At 38.6% G+C, this 20196-nt stretch overlaps 2 protein-coding genes across 4 annotated transcripts; both read right to left on the bottom strand.

Annotated features, from left to right (window-relative positions):
- Positions 1-115: 115 nt before the first annotated feature.
- On the bottom strand, positions 116-5113 carry si:dkeyp-110a12.4 (pancreatic secretory granule membrane major glycoprotein GP2). The gene is made up of 9 exons (XM_060880266.1): positions 4764-5113; positions 4402-4490; positions 4135-4239; positions 2588-2748; positions 2190-2325; positions 1508-1602; positions 917-1085; positions 513-627; positions 116-403 (listed from the first exon to the last, which is right to left on the bottom strand). The coding sequence occupies exons 1-9, from the start codon at positions 4840-4842 to the stop codon at positions 231-233; spliced, it is 1122 nt and encodes a 373-aa protein (XP_060736249.1). The 5' UTR covers positions 4843-5113; the 3' UTR covers positions 116-230.
- A 1099-nt stretch (positions 5114-6212) lies between these two features.
- shprh (SNF2 histone linker PHD RING helicase) lies at positions 6213-19715 on the bottom strand. 3 transcript variants are annotated; one of them, XM_060879570.1, is made up of 30 exons: positions 19615-19715; positions 18549-19274; positions 18217-18346; positions 17893-18111; positions 17251-17329; positions 16989-17139; positions 16577-16673; positions 16136-16386; positions 15305-15985; positions 14263-14514; positions 14056-14134; positions 13818-13981; positions 13014-13270; positions 12741-12862; positions 12567-12655; positions 12369-12461; positions 12139-12246; positions 11924-12066; positions 11663-11836; positions 11449-11511; positions 11125-11350; positions 9717-9854; positions 9524-9625; positions 9194-9265; positions 8884-9072; positions 8641-8733; positions 8461-8547; positions 8104-8282; positions 7548-7628; positions 6213-7405 (listed from the first exon to the last, which is right to left on the bottom strand). In XM_060879570.1, exons 2-30 carry the CDS (start codon positions 19107-19109, stop codon positions 7309-7311), a joined length of 4977 nt encoding a protein of 1658 aa, XP_060735553.1. In that variant the 5' UTR covers positions 19110-19274; positions 19615-19715; the 3' UTR covers positions 6213-7308. The 3 variants fall into 3 exon arrangements, with proteins under 3 accessions (XP_060735553.1, XP_060735556.1, XP_060735555.1); XM_060879573.1 differs by having other exon boundaries at positions 18549-19135; positions 19615-19702; XM_060879572.1 differs by lacking the exon at positions 19615-19715 and having other exon boundaries at positions 18549-19598.
- Positions 19716-20196: the final 481 nt, after the last annotated feature.

The following is a 20196-nucleotide window of genomic DNA, read 5'->3' as shown; positions in this document are numbered from 1 at the left end:
ACAAATAAATAAATATACAAAAGTTCTTTTATTTTAGATTTTCTTAGCAATATTTGACAGCAAATAAAACAACAAAAGATTAAAGGATCAATAAGATCAATGCCCGCATACTAAACCTATTTATTTGTACTTCATTAAAACAATATACTATAGTTTTAATACTCTCTGTACAGAATATATACTTCATTTATATCTGTGTGTAAGAGAAGTATTTACTTGTTGACTCTAGCTTAGCTGGCCACCTCTAAAATGTGGTGGATGTTGGACAGGGTGAGTTGGGCCTCTTGGGTAGGATAAGACCGTCTGCTTTTGAGCCACAGTCTTCCAAACACGCCGGTGATGAGCAGAAGAACCACCAACAGACCTCCAAGCACAAAGGTTTCCACTGGGGGTGAATGTTCATCTAAATCAGAGTTTTTAGACATGAAATAAAATAGTAAGGTACTGACTGAATGAACAAATCACATGCACCTATTAGGAATTGTAAATAGTGAAGTGCAGGTAAAACTTACTCAGAGTACTTTTGTTAGAGTGAACCTCACGTCTTTTTATTGGTCCATAGGACACAGTGTGGGACAGAGCAACGTCTCTGCGCGTACGTGCTGATGTGTCCTCAGTGGTGCAGTTCTGTGGTTAGAGGTAATATCACCATACATATAAGAGGTTAAAAAATAAATAAATAAATAGATAGATAGATAAAGAGTGAAATTACATGTTAACATTGGGATTTCAGTCGGCTTGCATACGATCATAGGAAACATTATATTTTTTATATAATGTTATATTGTATTTTTCAAATTTTTGTTGTTTTTTTTTTTTTTTTGTTCAAATTGTTCATTTCACACTTGAAATTGCTGTTTTATTATTTGTGAATGTCGAACATAATTTGAGAGATACATAAAGAGAGAGATCTCACAGGCTGGCATGCTCCTGCACTGCTGTGGCAGATCTGGACGTTACAGTGGAGGAAGATGTCTGTGTAAGAGCTGCCGACAAACTTAAACATTTGGATCCTGAATAGAGACTCCGGGCCTCGTCCATTCTTCATCACAGCTAGCGTCTGGTCATTAGTCAGCACTGGACAACTAAGGACAAGAGTCTCTATGTTGATGTTATTCTTTTTTAAAAAAGAAATTGTAAATGGGTGTACTATGTAAAATATACAGAATGTTATACAAGATCTGGTTAACATGATGCTATACTGTCATGCCATTAAAATAACAGTAATATATATGTATTGTATATATATTCTAATTAGTATTACATGTATTCTATTCTGGCATAAAAGATACAAACATATGGCCTAAGACACCTTTTTTCTTGGCAGATGTTAATGGAAGTATATTTTAAGTTCTGAAAGAAGAGAAATAAGTCTGTTGTCATGGGCAGACACAGCTGTTGTGGTGAAACCCAGACTCCACAAGGCTACAGTCACACTGAGTCATACAGTACATGTTGTTTTATCATCAGCTCCCTTTGCAACAGATCTTCTGACCCAAACACAAACCTGTTCTTAATGAAAGTGTACTGGATGTTGCTGTATGGGTCATGGTTTGGTGTGGCCCAGCATCTCTCCACTCGGAGCATGAGATTAGCTGGTATCTGTAGGGTGAGATTCCAAACAGTCTTGTAAATAAGTCATTGAGCAAACACTGTTCTGAGCAGTCCTCATATTTCCAACAAGGCTGAGAGTAAACAAGAGTATCTGCCAAGGGTCTGATAAAGTAAAGATAGAATTACTGGATTCAGATTATTGCTTAAGTGAGATGATTTAATAATTTAAGGAACATTGTATTGAGGCATTTGTGATCTACTTAGACAATAACTAATTTCTTAAATATTTAAGACCTCAAGTTTAAGCTATCTAAAACAGACACAAATTCCTTAAATATTTAAGATTGTGGTATCTGAATAGAACAAGGCAGAACTCGAACACTGAGACTGTGATAAACAAAAGCCAACTTTCACTTAATCCCAGCCAGTGTTTGATTACCTACAAAATTACTTTGAAGTGAGGAAAAGGAGGCTTATCATTATTCATACAAATGTAACTGAATATTCAACAGAAAAGGTTGTTTGAAGTGGGTCCCAAGTGGCAGCAAAAACAAAAAGAAGCAAATTTTTAATAGCCTCTTTAAGGATTCACTATACAATTTATTACAAGCCGTCTATCTTATTCATATACAAACCATGAAAACTTTCACATAGATGTTGTCGTCAAGCATTAAAGATGGAACAGTGGTCCATTTGTCCACAAAGTCTTCATCTTTATAAAGCAGCATGGACACTGAGAAATTTCCATCTTCTGTGTCCAAAGTGATCGTCCTAAAGAGTAGAGAATATTAAAAGGTCTCCTGAAGGACGTTGAAGGATGCTCAGTAGATATTGTAACAGACACTTCAGATCATCCTCATCGTTACCATTGGTTACCTCTTTTGTTCAACAAGAAAAACAAATAAACAAAGTGCTGTTTCAACCTACACTAAAAGTAGTGCTAATTATATATTTATTATAGGCACATTATGGTCTGGATACAATAAGCTTTAGACTGAAAAGATAACACTATTTGCATGATTTTGTCCTTCACCTGACATCCACTCGGATCATATTATCTCCGTTAGGCTGCCGGACCATGTAGTTTACTGGGTAGCGACAGCCAAATGTAATATTGACATAGCTTCTAGTGATGAGGTCTGATTCATTATTGTGAATGGTGTTGGTGAACATGATGTAAGTCTCATCAGATGCCTGTAAGTTAAAAAAGTGAACATCAGATTACACAGTACAACATATTTAGGATTTAGTGCAGTTACATTTACATTTATGGCATTTGGCAGACTCCCTTTTCCAGAGCAACTCACATTTATCTCATTTGTACATCTGAACAATTGAGGGTTAAGGGCCTTGTTCAGACACCCAGGAGTGGCAACTTATAGGAGTCTGAATAGCAAGAAATTGTTAAAAAACAAAAACAAAAAAGGAAGCAGACATTTTACTACCAAAAAGGGCAGACAGATCTCCGCCCCTTCCAGGAGTTTTACTACATGTATGTAAACTATTCCTTCACCATAACAACAAACCCTCCCATGTAGGTCCTAGGTTTTTTTTAGGGAACTTAATACTTTCAATGCTGGCATTTGTTGTTGATTAATACTGGTGTTAGACTGACCAATGAAACTTTTTGTCCTTATTTGCATTCTGTAGAGAGAATCAAAATTGTTGCTATATAAGTGGAGTTCTAAAGTGGTTCAGCAGGACGTTTGTATACATGTTCGGTACAAAAAGAAAGCTTTTTTTTATGTTATCACCTCATCCAGTAATATCTAATCTCATACCACAAAAGTGTCTGAGAACAGCCTTTATAAGCCTAACAGCCCTCCTCTCCATCCCACACACATATACACAAGACTGTGTTAACCTTTTGCTAGCTTTACAAGAAATGCCTATGTGCCTTCAGACTGAGCCTCTCAACGATACTCATAGTCTCAAGTGCAGATTTATATCCTGCCAGGGTGAAACCCATCCTCTGGGTAATGTTACGACTGCATGAGATGGTCTAGGGGGATGAATAAAAGAGGGTTTACAAAGTGTGACACTAAATTACGGTCAGCCTATTCACTACTGTTGAAAACACAGTCATCATTTACATATAAATCAAGGTAATTTAAAGCAGCATGGCTACTAGCCCTCCCCTTCAAGCTCTGAAAGCACTCCAGCCATCCAGTCTGAACGGAGCAACGCTTGCTCATTCCCTCTCTGCATATTAGAAAACAATTACTCCAGAGAAAACAAAGCCACAATATTAGCATTTGCATTAAGCAGTGTTTGTCTCTGGTTTGCTTCTCAAAATATATTATTTCCTTTACTAAATTACATTATTTGTCACAAATAATGCAAAGAACTGAATATGTGATAACAGTCGAATGCACCATAATATTCACCATCTACAAAGTCAAAGGAAAACAATTGCATTTAAAACTAGTATTAAAGAAATATATTGTTCCAAATTCAAAAGAGCCTCTGCAGTGACTACGCTTTTACTTATGCACTGAAAAATATTTGAAAAGGAAAGGATGGACATTTTCTCAATTATAAAGCATAAATTATATATTGGCAGAGAATTAATAAGCTTACCATGATGGTGCCACAATCTGTAAGATTAGTCTTTATAGTGAAGACATAATCATCCCCAATCTCAACACCACGACACTCTGGGTCATTTAGGTGCAAATCCCATATCTGCTTAAGGAAGAAAATATGTTTCTCATCTCCAACACACACAGAGTGAATAAATATAAATAATTATTAAATAAATTATTTTTTATCAGAATAACGAATATATCTAAATATGTGAACGACTAAACCTATTAAAATACATGAGTATATTATGTGAGGACGTACATAAACAGGTGGGTCCTTGCTGAGAAAAAAAGCACTTGGTATCATCACTTGTATCTGCTTGTTGGTACATATGACAGTTTCATTAAGCTCTATTTGAGGAAAAAAAGGGTTCATTGTTCACATATTAACCTTATTTTATTTGCTTTACGTATGTTATAAATGAGATGAGTGATGAACTGGTGACAATTAATAACATGACCCGAGATAGTTCGGATAAGCGGTAGAAGATGAATGAATGAATGAACAATCGTTTTTAAATCTGAATCTAAGCATGATTGCTATCGGAAAAGTCTAAGAGAATTAGCAAATTTAAATTATACAAAAATGAACAAAATGATTTAGTTTGTAAAAAGCAATCTCACCTTCTTCCTCGAGATGCACAGCTGGGATAAGGGTCCAAATTGTGAGGAGACACCAAATTGTCAGTGAAGCAGGTGCCATTTTTTTCAGACTGTCTTCAGACTCAATCTGCCTTTTCACAGCTGCAGATGTTGTGCTTGTACTACAGCCAGCCCTCAAAAAACAGCTCTAATGAAGTAGGAGCCTCCCTCTGGCCTTAAAAACACCAGCTTGAATTGATGTCCACACCAACAATGAGATTCCACACATGAATAGGGCATGCGGAGGGGAGTCCAAGGTAACACAGACCATGTAGATTTAGGGTCATAAGACTGAAAATACTACTGACAGACCACTTAGCCAACACCTTACAACCATGTCACAAACCACCAGCCAATAAGAAGTCTGTTGATCATATAAAGAGGACAGAGAGTTGCAGGGTGGTATCCTGTTTTGTCTCACACTTTTGTCTGTAGGGGTTTTTAAAGGACATGGCTAAAGTTTTACTGTTTCAGGAATCCCACTCTTTTGCATGAAAAGAAGTCCTGCTATTGAGTCAAGGGCAGTTCACTGCCACACTGGCAGCGGAGCTGGTGACTAAAAATCATGTGGACACACTGAATGTGGCACAGGCAGTAATTCTCTCACAGTTAAACAAACACTGCTAGAAACTAAATTAGACTCCTTGAATCATGCTAAATCACATCATTCCACTACATAAAGCAACAATCGTGCAAAGAAAAATCCGAGAGCAGGAAGTTGGAGGTTATTGATGTCTTGGTATTAACTGCCGTCCTTGCTTTCAAGACATTTGCCATAAAACATAACATAAAAAAGAAATTGTAAAACCTCCACTTCAGTCATATTAGGTGAAGGTCATGGCATTGTTTTGTACAAACTGTTTCTCGCATTTCCTCTTTTGATGATATGTATACTATGTGTCTCTCAAAAAACAATGGACTCTCTCTCAATCTCGTGTCTCTGAGTCTCATTCAGCAAACTTTTCCATTGATATTACAGAAGCAGCAGCAGAGAGAACACAGACTTCTTCATGATCAGAATCGAACCCAAAAAAATTGATCAGCTTTTTATCTCAAACAGATTCAGTTGAGCTTTTCAGACTAACATTTTGCTTTATAAGATGTGATTAACATATATGGAATAAATCTGTGATTATTTTTTTTAAATACTAAAATATTATAATGTAACAAATAACAATATGTAAAATATTGTGTTAGTTTTTGCTAATTGGAAATGTTGGCAGAAAGCTTGGCGTTTATAACCATAAGACTGCACTCAGTATTCATCGGTTGCAATTAGAAATGTGAAAACCTACAAATAACCTAAAAATAGTTTTATAGCTTAAACCATTCAGCCTCTTCAAGTTTTATGGACACAATGTCTTTTCTTGGAAATAGCTAAACATTAGCATGGACCATTCACAAAATCTTCACTCAAATAACTATTCGACATCTGTAAAAACTGCTGGTTTCTTGGTGCGACATTTACATTTTACATCTTTAGAACATATTTCCCCATATCAAATAATAAAGCTCATCAAAAACAAGATTTTCTTTCAAAAACATTTGACATTTTTAACAGTTGAAATAAAATGAAATAAAAAAAATGTGAATCCATTCATTTTCCCACCCAGACAACGACTATACAGGCATCTAACAGACAATTATATTTAACCTTGTTTTTTGAGTTGTTGAGTTGAGTTGTTTGTTCCTCTTTAGTGAAACAAAAATCAAAATTAAGCACATTATGCAGTGAATTTTTTGGATGTGAAACCTAAACATAGTACAGATATTACTTTTAAGTAGTTGGTGATGTGATGTTAACTTAAACAAACCTGACCTACAACAAATATACTAAAATGGCATTAATGTTCTTGCTAGCCTGCAAACATAAAAATGTCACTGGTCCAAAATTCACATCTTTACAACAGATACACTGAGATGGGCATAGTAGTGCCTACAAAAACAGTGCTTTTCTAATTAAATTTCATAAATACAATTTCAAACTGTCAATAAAAAGCATCAGAATCAAGGACACAACAACAGACCACTCCGACCAACATACTCGCACATGTTGAGGCATATTGCTCTGCCTGAACAATAAAAATCTAGCCATGCTACAAGTTTAAAAATATCAGGAGGCTCATCTCCACCAGACGAACCTGTTCACTGGCACATGAGGCTCAAATCTGCACCTTTGTTAGTTTTTTGTTTTTGACCCACAGTGAAACGTAGTCTGTATCACGTTAACAGCACCTCTGTGTTGTTATGTTTTAATACAACAATCATGAGGCTGCCGTTTTTAATAAGAGTTAGCATGTTGCTTAAGGACAAAATTTCACATAGGGAAAACCTTTTTAACATGTCCAATATGATGAGAGCATAACACCAAGATAATAAATTAATAACAGCACTGGATCTAGGGTATACAAATGTGCAGTGGATTGCATGTACACTGATTAGTGCTGTAATGGTCCCTTATAAATCTGGTCCTTCCTGCTGGTTGTGGTGCACACTGGCCGGACTGTGTGGCTGTGACTGAGCAACCTCACTCCAGTGTGTCAGTGTCCTCTGTGAAAAGCTCAGCCAGGTCAGCCACTGTGAACACAGACGCCTCAGAGTGCTTCATGGCTGTGGCACTGTGACTGAGGTAAACAGAAAACACCACAGAATTGTAAAGCACTTTTTTTTTAAATTTGTGAGGCAAAAACAACCATTATTATTTTATACAACTGACATAATGAGATGAGGCAACCCATGAACCAACTTCCTTTTGCATATGCTCACCTTTTTTCTGCTGTTTTCAACATGGCCTGCATGCGCTCCTCAATGGTGGACTTAATCAGAAACCGGTGAACAAAAGTGGGTCTAGGGAGCAAAAAAACAACAGATAAGAAATTAATTGCTCATCACTGATGATATCTGAGGTTATCTGGTGTTGTGTGAAGGATCTTTGTGATTTGTTATTTTATTATGATGCCCTGTGGCATAGTTTCTAATTTTCTACAAATCTGTGACTTTTCCATGCACTTTAAACCACTCATTTTTGTTGAAGATTCTTCTTTTCAGGGATCTATAACATACTTTTAAAAGAAATGAGATACCCAATAGCCATTGTATAAGACACAGGCTGGAAGAGCTGAAAGTGTGTTTGTTGTGTACATAAGTATGAGAATGTACCACAAAGATATACACAAATATTGTTGTGTATAGATGTGATGACAAGATCCCAAAAAGTTTTTAACAAATTGCAATATCCATTTTAAACATTATTAGCCTGCACTGCTCTTATTCCTCTCCACTGAAAAAAATAAGCTATTTGATCCTACACACGCAAGCTCACTTGGTTTGTCCGATGCGATGCACTCTGCCGATGGCCTGCAGCTCATGCGCTGGGTTTAGAATGGGCTCCACAAGCAGCACGTGTGTAGCCTCGATAATGTTCAGTCCGTTTGACCCTGTGTGCAACGGCAACAGCAGGATGTTGATCTTCTCATCATATTTGAAAGAACTCAAGTTCTCCTAAAAGGAAATCAAAAGCATACTATCAAGTGGCAAGCTGTTAGTGTGACCTTGATCTGATAGACAATGTTTATGTACAGACACATACAGAAATGTGTAAACTGAATAATTACCTACATGTTTTCTTTCTGAATGGTAGTAGTGGCATAGGCATGTTTAGTGTAATAGTTTTACACACCTGAAATTTATGAATCCCGTTGATCTGTGAGAATTCCATGTTGTTATCAAAGAGTGCTTTTGCAATGATATCTAGCACTCCCTGCCACTGAAAAAGATAAAAGGCAGAGGCAGATCAAATACCATTATAAAAATATATAGATTTTCTGATCATTTCAGCAACATGTCAAACAATAGTCACCGTAGAGAATACAAGAGATTTAGCTCCTTTGTCAGTCATCTGGATTTTCTTAAGGGCTCGGACCACGGCCTCTACTTTAGTTGAGTGGCTTCCCTACAGTATGAAAAATGTCAGAGTGGGATCATTTGGGGGAACGCTACCCAGAAAACAAATGAAAAAACAAATCAATCCAAAACAGATGGATTCTTAAGTAATTACAGATTTCATAGTGTGTTCATGGTAGTGAGAATGAATGTTACTGACTTTGACAGGAATTTCCTCGCCCTGGTCTGCAGCCTGGGTGGTGAAGACGTAGGAAATTTCAGCGTGGGAAGTGGTCTGTCTGCAGATAGCACATTTGATAGCTTTCTTTCGATTGCCAACACTGTACTGCTCGACAATAATGGAGATGCACTCATTGCAGAAACAGTGTCCACAGGTGAGTACAGCCCACTGTCAAACACAAACACACAATTACTCACACAAACACAGGCACACGTGTGACTGCTTTTCAAATGCACTCATATTACAAAAATTAGACCATATTTATCAGTTCTGCATCGTTTCATCTTACCTCCTGACCCAGAGAGCGAGCACAGATAGGACATGGCTCTGGATTCAGACCTCCTGTTGACTTATCCTGTGACTGAAATAATTGATGAATGGAAACAGCATGAACTCTATTCAAAATATTACACTGGCACTCAAACTTTGAAATCACCAGAAATAAAAAGCTCTTTTTAGATGTTGTAAGCCAATATCTGTATTTAATGGACAGTATCATTAAACAATCCATTTGTCATTCGATCATAAGGTCGAACATTACAGAAATTCAAAACGTCGAACAAAACAAATTCTAAACGTTTTAAAGAACTACAGCATATAAAGCATCTTTATTTGTTACCTTTTCCAAATTGGTAAGATAGAGAAACTGTCCAAGCTTTTTCTGTAGCTGTGATTTCGCCACAGCCCGATCATTCAGCAGTTTCACCCTGTTCTGCTCCACCTGAACTCAAATAAAACCAATAAAGAGCATTTCACCCAGTGTAACAGTATATAATTCAGGTGTGGTGAACTAGAGCCTCAATTCTACCTACCTCGTGTGGTTCAATGATGTGCAGCACTTTAGGTTTGGGCTCATCAGGAAGACGCATACGCAGTCTTTCTGTAGCCATACCCAGTTCATCTATGGCTGACACTCGATCCCGCAACGTCATCCAGTACTCATGCAACACCTGAGGAGCCACATTTATGATTGTGATGTGAAGCTGGTGGTCATTATGGGTCACAAACAAACAGGTTCTAATATCAAAAAAGGTTAATAATTAGGGAGTAATCAATGTTTTGATAGAACAAAACAAGCCTTAGTCTTTAATGTGTGCATGCTGGAATACAAAAATACTGGAATTTAATTTCCAGTTAATTATTATTTCTCTTTTTCTTTTTTTTTTTTTTTTTAATCAAATATCTTAAAATTTATACAGGGCACATTAAAAGAGCACGAAATGATAACACTGCATTAGTTGCGAGGCTGTAGCTAATTTACTCTTTTGTTCTTTCTCCTAATACATTTTGTTAAGCAATAATAAACCTAAACCCTAAAAAGTAAGTTAAAACAGTAAAACCATTAAGTGGAATTTTTTCTTTAATCATTTGTGTAAACTTACTGAAGGAACATAAATGACAGCACTACAAGTATAATTTTCCTCCACTGTCAATAGCCTCTTCACCATTCCTACACCACCACCTACATATCTGGTTGCCAAACTCTTTGACACCTTGTCTGAAAAAAGTGGGCATCGTTAGCAGATCTCGTTGCACACATACGCGTGTCCTCCTACACATAGCACAGCACTTTATTCTCAACCCTCACTGACACTGATGACTCTAAGCTCCTCCTTACCAGCTGGCCCACCACCTGTCCCACCACCGCCCCTCACATCTCCTGCAGGCCAGTTCTACCACACTGATCTCTGAACATTGAGAAAAACAAATTGGTGTCCCGTCTCCCATTTCTATCAAAAGTGCTATAATGTTTCAAACCAATTCTACATTCTATGTATCCTACACAAGAAAAGTAAAAAAAAAAAAAAATACAATCATTATTAAGCAACAGCTGGTGTACCTCAAGGATCAGTGCATGGCCCTCTCAACTTTAAATACCTATTTGTTGAGCACTTTCAATGCTTATTTTATCATTGTTACCACACTAGTCTCAGCATGCATCAGCTTACTTCCCAAAAATTCCTGTCTCAATGAACTTTTAATTCACCAGTAGCTTTATGTACACTGAATTACCATGGGCTATATTACAGAATGTTCCTAACTTATGTCCTGATTTAAGATGTGAAAAGGTTTTGAGGGTTGTGAATTCCACTGCTGTACTGCTAAAAAAAAGAAGAACTCTGGTCTAAGGTTTATTGGTCTGGTCCTTAGCCTGAGAGCCACTGCTTTAGATTATCTCCATACTCATACAACTACACATCTAACTATAAGATTTCATACCTTGTACTCTTTTTTCCAGAGCTCAAAGAGCTCCATAAAAGTATTGCCCTCCTCTATAAGTTCAGGGTCCATGCGTCGAATCTTGGCAAAGGACAAAATGGCTTTCAGGGTGCGTTCTGTCTCACTGGCTGCACGCAGACCACGGCTAGTTGTGGGAAGTCTGTCATCCATCAGCCCCTCCTCATCCTCAATCATCTCCTCAAAAATGGCTGTCTGACCTTTAACTCTGTGAAACAAATATTTATATAAAGTGTTTTAAAGACATTTTATGCTTCATTTAAATAATTCAGTTAATAATTTGTGGGTTTTTTTTTTTTTACTTACGTGTGTGAAAACAATTTTGACTCATAATCTGTGAAGAGTTCATCAGATTTGCAAAACACACAGCTATAAAATAAAACCAAAGAACAAAATAAGATTTAAATGTCATTTTTAAAACACACTGCACTATGGTTATGCTTGTGAAGTTGATTAACAAATGCACTCTTATCAAGTGAGCAAATGGAAATGATTCCAAGCCAATTAAAAATGATCTTACTTGTTGAGTGGCAGGCGGACAGGTCTCAGGTGACAAGCTGTCGCCTCCTCAATGACTTCCTGTGATGGTGGAGGTTCTAGCTCTTTTACAGCATTCTGAACACTTTTCTGAGATTTCATCAGTTCATCCATCTGAGTGCTGAGTAAAAACTGGAGACCGCGGGCATCCCGGAACCTAAGAAGCAGGAACGATCAGGATGAACATCGTAAAATCGTACTCGTGACTTTAGATAGAATTTTTAAAGCAAGTCTTCTAAATTACTTGTCAGCCATAGAAAATTTGTTGGCTTGCTGTTTGTAATTGCAGGTAAGCTCATTTTGGATGCGGCCAACCAAGTCATCGTCCATGGAGTACTGAATGGCCTGCTGAATGATGTCCAACCACCAGGGGGAGCGCAGATTAACCTAAAATAGAGCTGAATCAGAAACATGTTCGTACTTGTTTCCTCGTGCAGATCAAGCTCTCAAACATCCTACCTTGCGATTATGGTCTCTGATGTTCTGAAGTACAGGCAGGAGGTTCTGCTGAGCTTCAGACACTTCAGAGCTGACCTTACTCATGTAGTGTTCTTTCAACTGCTCTGCCTAGATAGAGAAAAAAATGCATAAAATATCAGTCAATTACATGAGATCAATATTCTTGGCTCAAGGTTTATAAAGGATATAGAGGGGAAAAGTCTTTTTTCCTCTCAGATCTGCTTTCTAACCTCTTCCTTCAGACGATCATCTCGAAGAGTAGGCGGTATACCAGGATGTTTGGCATTTAGTAGCTCCATCAAATTGTGCGTAGCATGAAGTCTCTATATTTTAAATGTTGAAATAGCATTAAGAAGATCCATAGATTGGAAAATACATGGGTATTTGCCCTCACTAAGTATGAACAGAGATAGAGAGCACAGTTATACCTGCAGGGAATCTGTTTTAAGCCGATCTTTGTGCTCTTCTGATGATCTAAGCACTTCTCTATACATGTCTGCTGCATCGACAAACTCACCTGCCAGAGATGGGAATGTTTTTGTTTTTTTTAAGGAGGTCCATACGGACAGAGTAAATTAGGATGGTGTTTTACCACATGGTACCTCTGATAATATGGATTCCTGCCAAACCATTGAGAGCACACACCAGCTGTCGGTGAGCCTCCTCACACTCAACACGACACTTCTTCTGCAGGGACTTCAGCAGCTCTTCCATCGTCATTGTACTGAACAGGATTTAAAAACAGGAACTGGAGATTAGCCAGTAAAGTAACCAGAAGGCAGAAAACCGTTTGTGTATTCTTCTTAAATGCTTGAGCGCAAAAAGTAATTAATTCAGACAGACTGTGTTGTGCTGGCAATCAGAAGGTTCCTCACCTTTTCTGGAAGGGCAAAAACTCTCCCCTGACAGCCTGAGGGTGGCAGCAAGCCTGGCGCAGGCGCAGCAATGGGTATAGGATGGTGTTAACTGTGCGTCGGTCCAGGCTTCCTAACTTCAGCGACCAGTCTGAGATCTTCCTCAATTTAAGCAGGGCATCCTGAGAGCAGACCTCATGCTGGCGGTGGTAAAAGTGGCCTTCCACAGGAGAGAAGTTGAGCCAGTGAATCTCTTCTGTCTGAGGTGGAATTTGGATCTGGAAATAATACAAACATGCAGAAATTTTACATTTTTCAATTTGATTTGTATAGAATTTTTAATCACACAGCAGCTTTTTAGAAATCCAGATGGAGATTTAACAAGCAAGACAGGTCACAGTGGCAGGAAAATACTCCCTGAGAGAACATGAAGAAACCTCGTGAAGAACCAGACTTAATAGAAAACCCACAATACTCTGGGTGACCCCAGATAATAGGATAACTCAGATAACAAATATCCTCTACAACAGAAAACTAAAATCAATTTGAACATTTAACAACAGATGTAGTCACAAAGCAGCTTTATAGGAATCTAAAAATTAAGAATAAAATTTTGTTTTAGATTTATCCCCAATTCGATGCAACACGGCAAGGGAAAAACTCACTGAGATATTATATTTACAGCAGCAAAGGTAATTACAGTCTAAAAGAAAATTGCTAATTACATTTACATCGTTTTGCATTCATCCATCATCAGTGACAGTGATGGAACATGACCAAACCTCACAGTATGTAAAAACACTACATACAGTATCAACAACCAACCTGGTCGATAACATCTTTTTTGGCAGATCTCCACAGCAGCTGGCTGATCACACTGTAGAGTGGTCCCGTGTTTCCATGCCGATACGATCTATATAGCAGCTGATCCCACCAGTACTTCACCCAGTATGGGTCAACTCCCAGAAACAAAACAAGTCCATACAAATCTGCAGAGCATTTCCAAGTCACTTATTGTTACCAAATTGCATTACATTAACTGAAAATCTGAGACTCAGATTACCTTCTAGACCTCTTTGTACTGGAGTTCCGCTTACACACCAGCGATTAATGGAGGTGAGTCGCAGAGCCATCTCTGCAGCCTAAAGACAAATGGATACACACAAATTCTGGATCGCCCTCTACTTTTTATAAAAACAAGGACCACATCTCCTCCAGCTGCTCTACCACTCCTTTTCGAAAGATAATAGCCTGTACATAGCGAGGTCACCTTTGCTGTCGTGCATTCCACCATCTGAGCCTCATCCAGACATACGCGCCACCACTCCACAGCCACCAAAGGGCTTGGCACAGCCATGTAGCGCTTCTGATTACGAAAGCGTCGACCATCTTTGCTGTTACTATGAGGGAGATCCACATAGTTCAGTTCAGTGCGCAGCACGTCATAGGTGGTGATGACCACATCCTGCTCAGCCAGGACATGAGGCTGTATGAAACCATGCCTCTTCACACCCTGGTACACCTGAGAGACACACAATTGGTTTTTACTCAATTTAAATTAAAAGGAAAGTTGAAAACCATGGTAAATTTAATCTTTCATTCATAATAACATTTACAATGTACAGGGTACAATACCACAAGTTTATTCAACAGGATATCAGCTATAAGTCTGGCTTAGAATGGGTTCAAAGTTTGCACTCTAAATCCTTTCACTTTAATAGGTTTTGGCTTGATTTTCCCCTAGTTTTTCCCTTACATTTTTGACAATGCAGTATAATTGTTATGTTAATAATATTTGATGTGATTAAGAGGCATAAGCTAAATTAGTTTTATTTCCAGCACAGATGACAACACAAGGCTGTGTGCAAAGTATTACCAATGTTGTAATATTTTTGATAAACAAGGAAAAATGGCTTACTCTGACTAAACCTTTTTTTGATGCTCATATGATAAGTTTTTACTGGTCCCAGTAGTAGCACACCAGAGAAAATACAAAATATAAAACAAAACACAAAATAGCAGCAGAGGTACTTTAAATAAGTTAAAATAAACTATACAAATATACAAAACTGTAACAAATATATACACTAAAGATTGTGGATCACAAATGTTACATGAATAAGGAAAAGGAAAGTCAGGAAAACTTTTTAGGGAATTAAAGTAATCCTCAAATTCAAAATGTGGTATGGTGCACCTGGACATTTAATGTTAATGTCACGTTAACGTTTGGGCTCTAATGAATGTCAGGAATATAGAATGTGTGTGAAGCTTGTGTTTATTATCAGGTTAATTTCTAATTTAAAAGTACTTGCCAGTACTTGGAGAGAGGCGGAGCGGATGTGCCTGTTAATTTCTTCGACCCACTGATGGCATATGGAACTGGGGGAAATGATAAGAGTAGCACCAGTGGGAACAGGAGTCATGGCCACTAGGCAGTGTGGGCAGTAGAATGGGGTTGTCGCTAGATTCTCCTCTTTGTAGTTCACACACTCAGCATGCTGCCACAGCAGACAGTTCATGCACTGCACCCGAGCTTTATAGTCCACCAGGCCTAGCTCCCCACAGATACACTCAAAGCGATATTCAGGTGTATTGAAGGGAACCACTGATGCTCGAACTTGAGTTGGAAGCTCTGAATGAGAGCCTTGGGTAATATCTGACTGAGCATTCTGTAGCTGATGATTTTTATTACTCTCCATTGGCTCTGGTTTTGCATTAAGAACACGGCAATCCGCTGTCTCGTTCTTACCATCACCTGAAACCCGAGGGTGGCGGGTGTCTAGGCTTGTCTCAGTTCTGGGCTTGTCACAGAGTGTCTGTGGCTCTGACTGTTGCTCTTCCTTTGGTTCCTCTGTGAGTACAGGAGGGTCCAGGTTGCACAATGTGTCCTCTGAGTCAGAAGCTGCACTCGAGGAGTTCATAACTGCTTCTCGTTCTTGGCCCGTGCAACGACGAGATGTTCTCCTCGGAACAGCCTCCCCAGGTGACTTTTGCTATGGAAATATAATGGTTTAAAGTAAAGATTTACATTATGTCTAACATAATTCCAGTAAAAAACACAAAATAAGACAACCTGATTTGTGGTGCCATAATATTCTCAATGCTAATGTCAAAACACATACTGAAATATAATAAATACTTACTGGGGAAACGGGTTTCTTCTTCTTTTCTTTGTAGTTCTTTCCCAGCTTGAAGGAGCCAGCTAAACCACGACCTTTGACTTGTTCCACTAAACCTTCAGTTATAATTTTTGTCAGCGTCTTCTTAATGTGGGTGCGGTTTTTCAGAGGGTCATATTTGTACATAGTTCGTAGGTACGTAAAAACGGCATTGATTGAGGCACCTTTTCCAACCTTCATTTCCTTAATGGCAGTCAGAAGCATCACACGTACGGCTGTTAAGAGCAAAACATACATATCAGTGTAGTGTAATGCAAAATCGATTTTTATAAAATATTACTACTACTACCATTAATACCACTACTACTACTACTAATAATAATAATAAGTCATGAAAAAGTGTTGAATCTCTAGGCTAATATATATGAATGCATCAAACCACTGATTATAACTATGGCTCCTTACCAGGGTAGGTGATTTTCTCCCTTGGTTTTGCCTCACATTGCTTAATCCTTTGCCTCTCTAGTGGGGGAGGAGGGATATAGAAGTTCACTGACTGTCCCTGGAGAACACAAAGACTTGTTTAAGAAATCAGACATCATGAGTGAGGAAATGCACATACTTGTTCTCAACACATAAATCATATTTTTTATGGAGACTGAAGTAAAATGTGGATGTTTGTCTTTCACATCCACATTCACAGGTGAGAGGAAAACCCAAGAGAGACAGACACAGGGAGAACATGCACACAGATAGTCACCTGAGTTCAGAATCAAACCAGGGACTCCGGACCTATGAGGCGTTATTGCTTTCTGCTGTGCCACTGTGCCACTATGTCTACCCCTATATTTGTATATTTGTATTGCATTCCACTTACCACAGGTAAGGTGAGAGTACTCTGCTTTAGGCCTTGGCGAGTGTGGCACAAAATAAGGGCTAGCACCTCTACAGTCTTTCCCAGCCCCATCTCATCAGCAAGTATTCCTCCAGGCCAGTCCGCCCCAGCCAGAGGAAACTCCCGGATCAGACTAGTTAAAACAGATTGTTATGAGCCCTAACATGTAAATGACCAAAGCATGAGTTAATAATGTTCTTGTGTGGGATGCACGCATATCATTGTACTACTGATGCTTTCTTACCAGCCTGTGTAAGGGTTATAAAACAGCTTCTTTCCACACATTGTCATCACTTCCCTCCAAAGGAAATGTAGCTTTTGTTCTGTTGATAAAAGTGCATAAAATAGTTATATTTCAGCAAATTCTGTCAAACTGTATCAATAAAGGCAAGTGAAACATTAAGCAAAAACCTTAAGAAATAAAATGACAATGATATGAAGATACTTGCTAATAATGTGTTGCAATTAAGCAATTGACATCCTACCATAAACTATGACTTGTATAGAAATGCTAAGCAGGCTCAAATTACATTAATCTTGGATTGAGATGGCAAGAGAACATAATTTGGGCAACTTTGACAGGCTCACTCTTGGAGGCTATCCGACTGCCTGAGTTTCAATAGGACCAGTGATTAAATCTGAATACAAGTCTGCAGTAAAGACATCAGGATAGAGGGCTGGAAATTGTGGTTGAAAGCAAATATTCTTTGCACGTGATGCTTGTGTGTTACTTACTATGCAAGACCAGTACATTGTGCTACACAGTGCTACGTAAGGCCAAAGGACATTTTGGGGGGAAAAGTCACTGCAAACCATTACTGTTTCTAGGGGTCATTACTTTGCATTAAGGCAATACAAGGTAGATTGACAAGAGTAATACCTTTACCTTGGGAGCATTCACTCTTGTACCTTTCCTTCCTCAGCATCCAGTTGACAGCCTGACTCTGGTAAGGTCGGAGCACTGGGATGAGAGCTGGTTGCTGTACGTCAAAGCTTTGGTTCTGATCTTCTCTTTGGTGAACGTGTCTGACATAATCATATAGTTCTTCCACGTTCTGCCGCTCCAGATCAGTGTCACACTCTTCCTCTTCATTTTCCATGATCTCTGCCATTGGAAAAGACAAGTCAAGGTCCTTTAAAAATAAAACATATATTAAAAATGCCTGTGCAACTTATGGTCATTGTTCAACTGATAGGAAAGTAATGATACCAGGGATAATGAAGTCATAGAACAATTCCATTAGTTTTTGTAAGAGCTGACTGGCTCTTCTTAAGCGTCCATTTCCTTCACTGAGGAACTCTGGTCGTCCCAATCCAGACTCCAAAAGGAACATTTTTAACTGCATCAGAAACATAAATATAACAAAGCCTTGGGTTTTGTTGCATATTCAAGAACAATTTATTGGATAAATGACAAAGTGGAATGTACTAAGCAGGCTAGTGTTGGAGACAAAGCTTCACTCATAATCTACCAAACACTGACCAATGAGTACGTTTAGATACATAACTGAAACATGAGTACCTCCAAATGCAAACAAATACCTTTACAGATCCTTCTCCAGATAAATGACAGAGCTGTATGATCTTCCTTTTCTGCAGCCAATCCAAGCCCTCCAGAGATAAACCACCAAAGGAGCATTCAACAGGACAGCTAGTGAGCTCCTCTGAGCTTGTGCTAGCCAGCTTTAGTAACAGCACATCTCCAGTCTGCTGTAACCAAAAAGTACTGTTCGCAAGCTCAACTGGAACCTTTGGATGGAGCTCAAACTCTCCAATCAAAGCTTTCCAGGCTGAACCCAGGACAGACACTGGAGGCACATTAAGCTCAGTGGAATCTGGGGAGGAGTCCTGGGAGGAGTCCTGCATGGAGCTTCCTGCTTCCTCCTCCTGCTCTGCAGGCAGAAGAAAGGAAGGGTCTAGTACCACTGCCTTCCTCACATCAGGAACTGGGTCAGGTTGATAGCTCACAGATGGCTGGGGGAATGCGTTAAAGTCCACAAAATCCCCCTCAGCCCTGCGGTCCTCATGCATGTTCCAGTTCAGTTGATTCTTGGCCTCTTCATCCATACGGACAGGAGCTGCACGTTTCCTCCTGCTGCTCATGTTTTAAGATAGAAGATGCTACAGAACTGGAGAAAGAATTCCAAATGCTCCAAATGGGATCTTTACATCCAAGTGCTCAGGTCAGGTCAGGTCAGGCACTGCTATCAGCCTGACCATTACTTTTCACCCCGAGATCCATGTTTTTAAAATATATGTATTTAATTGCTGTGGGAAATAAAGCATCTTCTTGGTTACCAAGGTTACACCAGACCATCTGTCTATTATACATATATACTAACGCAAACTTCTGCGAGTAAGATAACATAGGATCTTAAATTTGAACGTCGTTAATGAGGATATTCTTTGTTTTAACTCAAGAAAACATATGACGAATCTTGAATGAGTGTCAGTTTAGAGGAACTATTAGAGTTCCTGCAAGCAGCCAATAGCAGACAGAAACAGTACAGATATCGTGTTAGCTAGCTGAAGTTACAGCTGCAGTCAGACAACAAACACTTAGATACAAGGCAACGAACAATATTTTTTGGCTACTCAGCTGTCGTACGTTTGTCTTCCGTGCTGGAGCAGAAACCACTTTCTTTCAGCTTTTAGCGCCACTAATGTGATATAGTTCATAGCGTTCCGCCATGTTTAAAATACCGGAAGTGACGTACTCTTTGGCTCAAAACAAAAAGAGAGCGTAGTTTTCGTTATGACTGCTAGATGGCGCTATAGATCACCGTTTAAACGAAACACGGATCTGTTGGAGAAGTGAAGATGTATTAATGGGTCAGCTATAGAAAAGAAAAGTCACTCAGATATAATATCTGGGTTTTACACTTGTTCACATAAGTTAATTCAATTATTTTTTCCATTTTTTTACATAGGCCTATGTGTATTTTTTGATGTATGCGCAAGCATACTTGGAAAAAAGCTCTTTCTTATTCTGATTCTGATATGTATGTAATTCACATGATCGCTCAGATTTACTCATTTAATTTCAGGGCATAACATAATGAAATGCACCTTTACGCCTTTTCACCTGATCACATATTACTCACATAATCATATGTCTGAAAAGCATGATCGTATATGAACTTTAATATGTACATTATGTGTGTGCGTGTGCGCGTGTGTGAGTGTGTGT

This window comes from Tachysurus vachellii, chromosome 10 (assembly GCF_030014155.1).
Source record: "Tachysurus vachellii isolate PV-2020 chromosome 10, HZAU_Pvac_v1, whole genome shotgun sequence".
NCBI lineage: Eukaryota > Metazoa > Chordata > Actinopteri > Siluriformes > Bagridae > Tachysurus > Tachysurus vachellii.
This window is presented reverse-complemented; position numbering and strand designations above follow the sequence as displayed.

Bases quoted from the DNA above. Each gene is read 5' to 3' on its own strand.
- si:dkeyp-110a12.4 (XM_060880266.1), bottom strand. From the start codon at position 4,842: ATGGCACCTGCTTCACTGACAATTTGGTGTCTCCTCACAATTTGGACC. The intron at 2,749-4,134 runs GTAAGCTTATTA...TTTAACTTACAG, and splicing joins CAGATTGTGGCACCATCATG to GCATCTGATGAGACTTACAT. The intron at 404-512 runs GTAAGTTTTACC...ACTCTGATTTAG, and splicing joins CTCTAACAAAAGTACTCTGA to ATGAACATTCACCCCCAGTG.
- shprh (XM_060879570.1), bottom strand. From the start codon at position 19,109: ATGAGCAGCAGGAGGAAACGTGCAGCTCCTGTCCGTATGGATGAAGAG. The intron at 14,135-14,262 runs GTGACCTCGCTA...ATTTGTCTTTAG, and splicing joins TGGAATGCACGACAGCAAAG to GCTGCAGAGATGGCTCTGCG. The intron at 7,406-7,547 runs GTGAGCATATGC...TGTTTACCTCAG, and splicing joins TTGAAAACAGCAGAAAAAAG to TCACAGTGCCACAGCCATGA.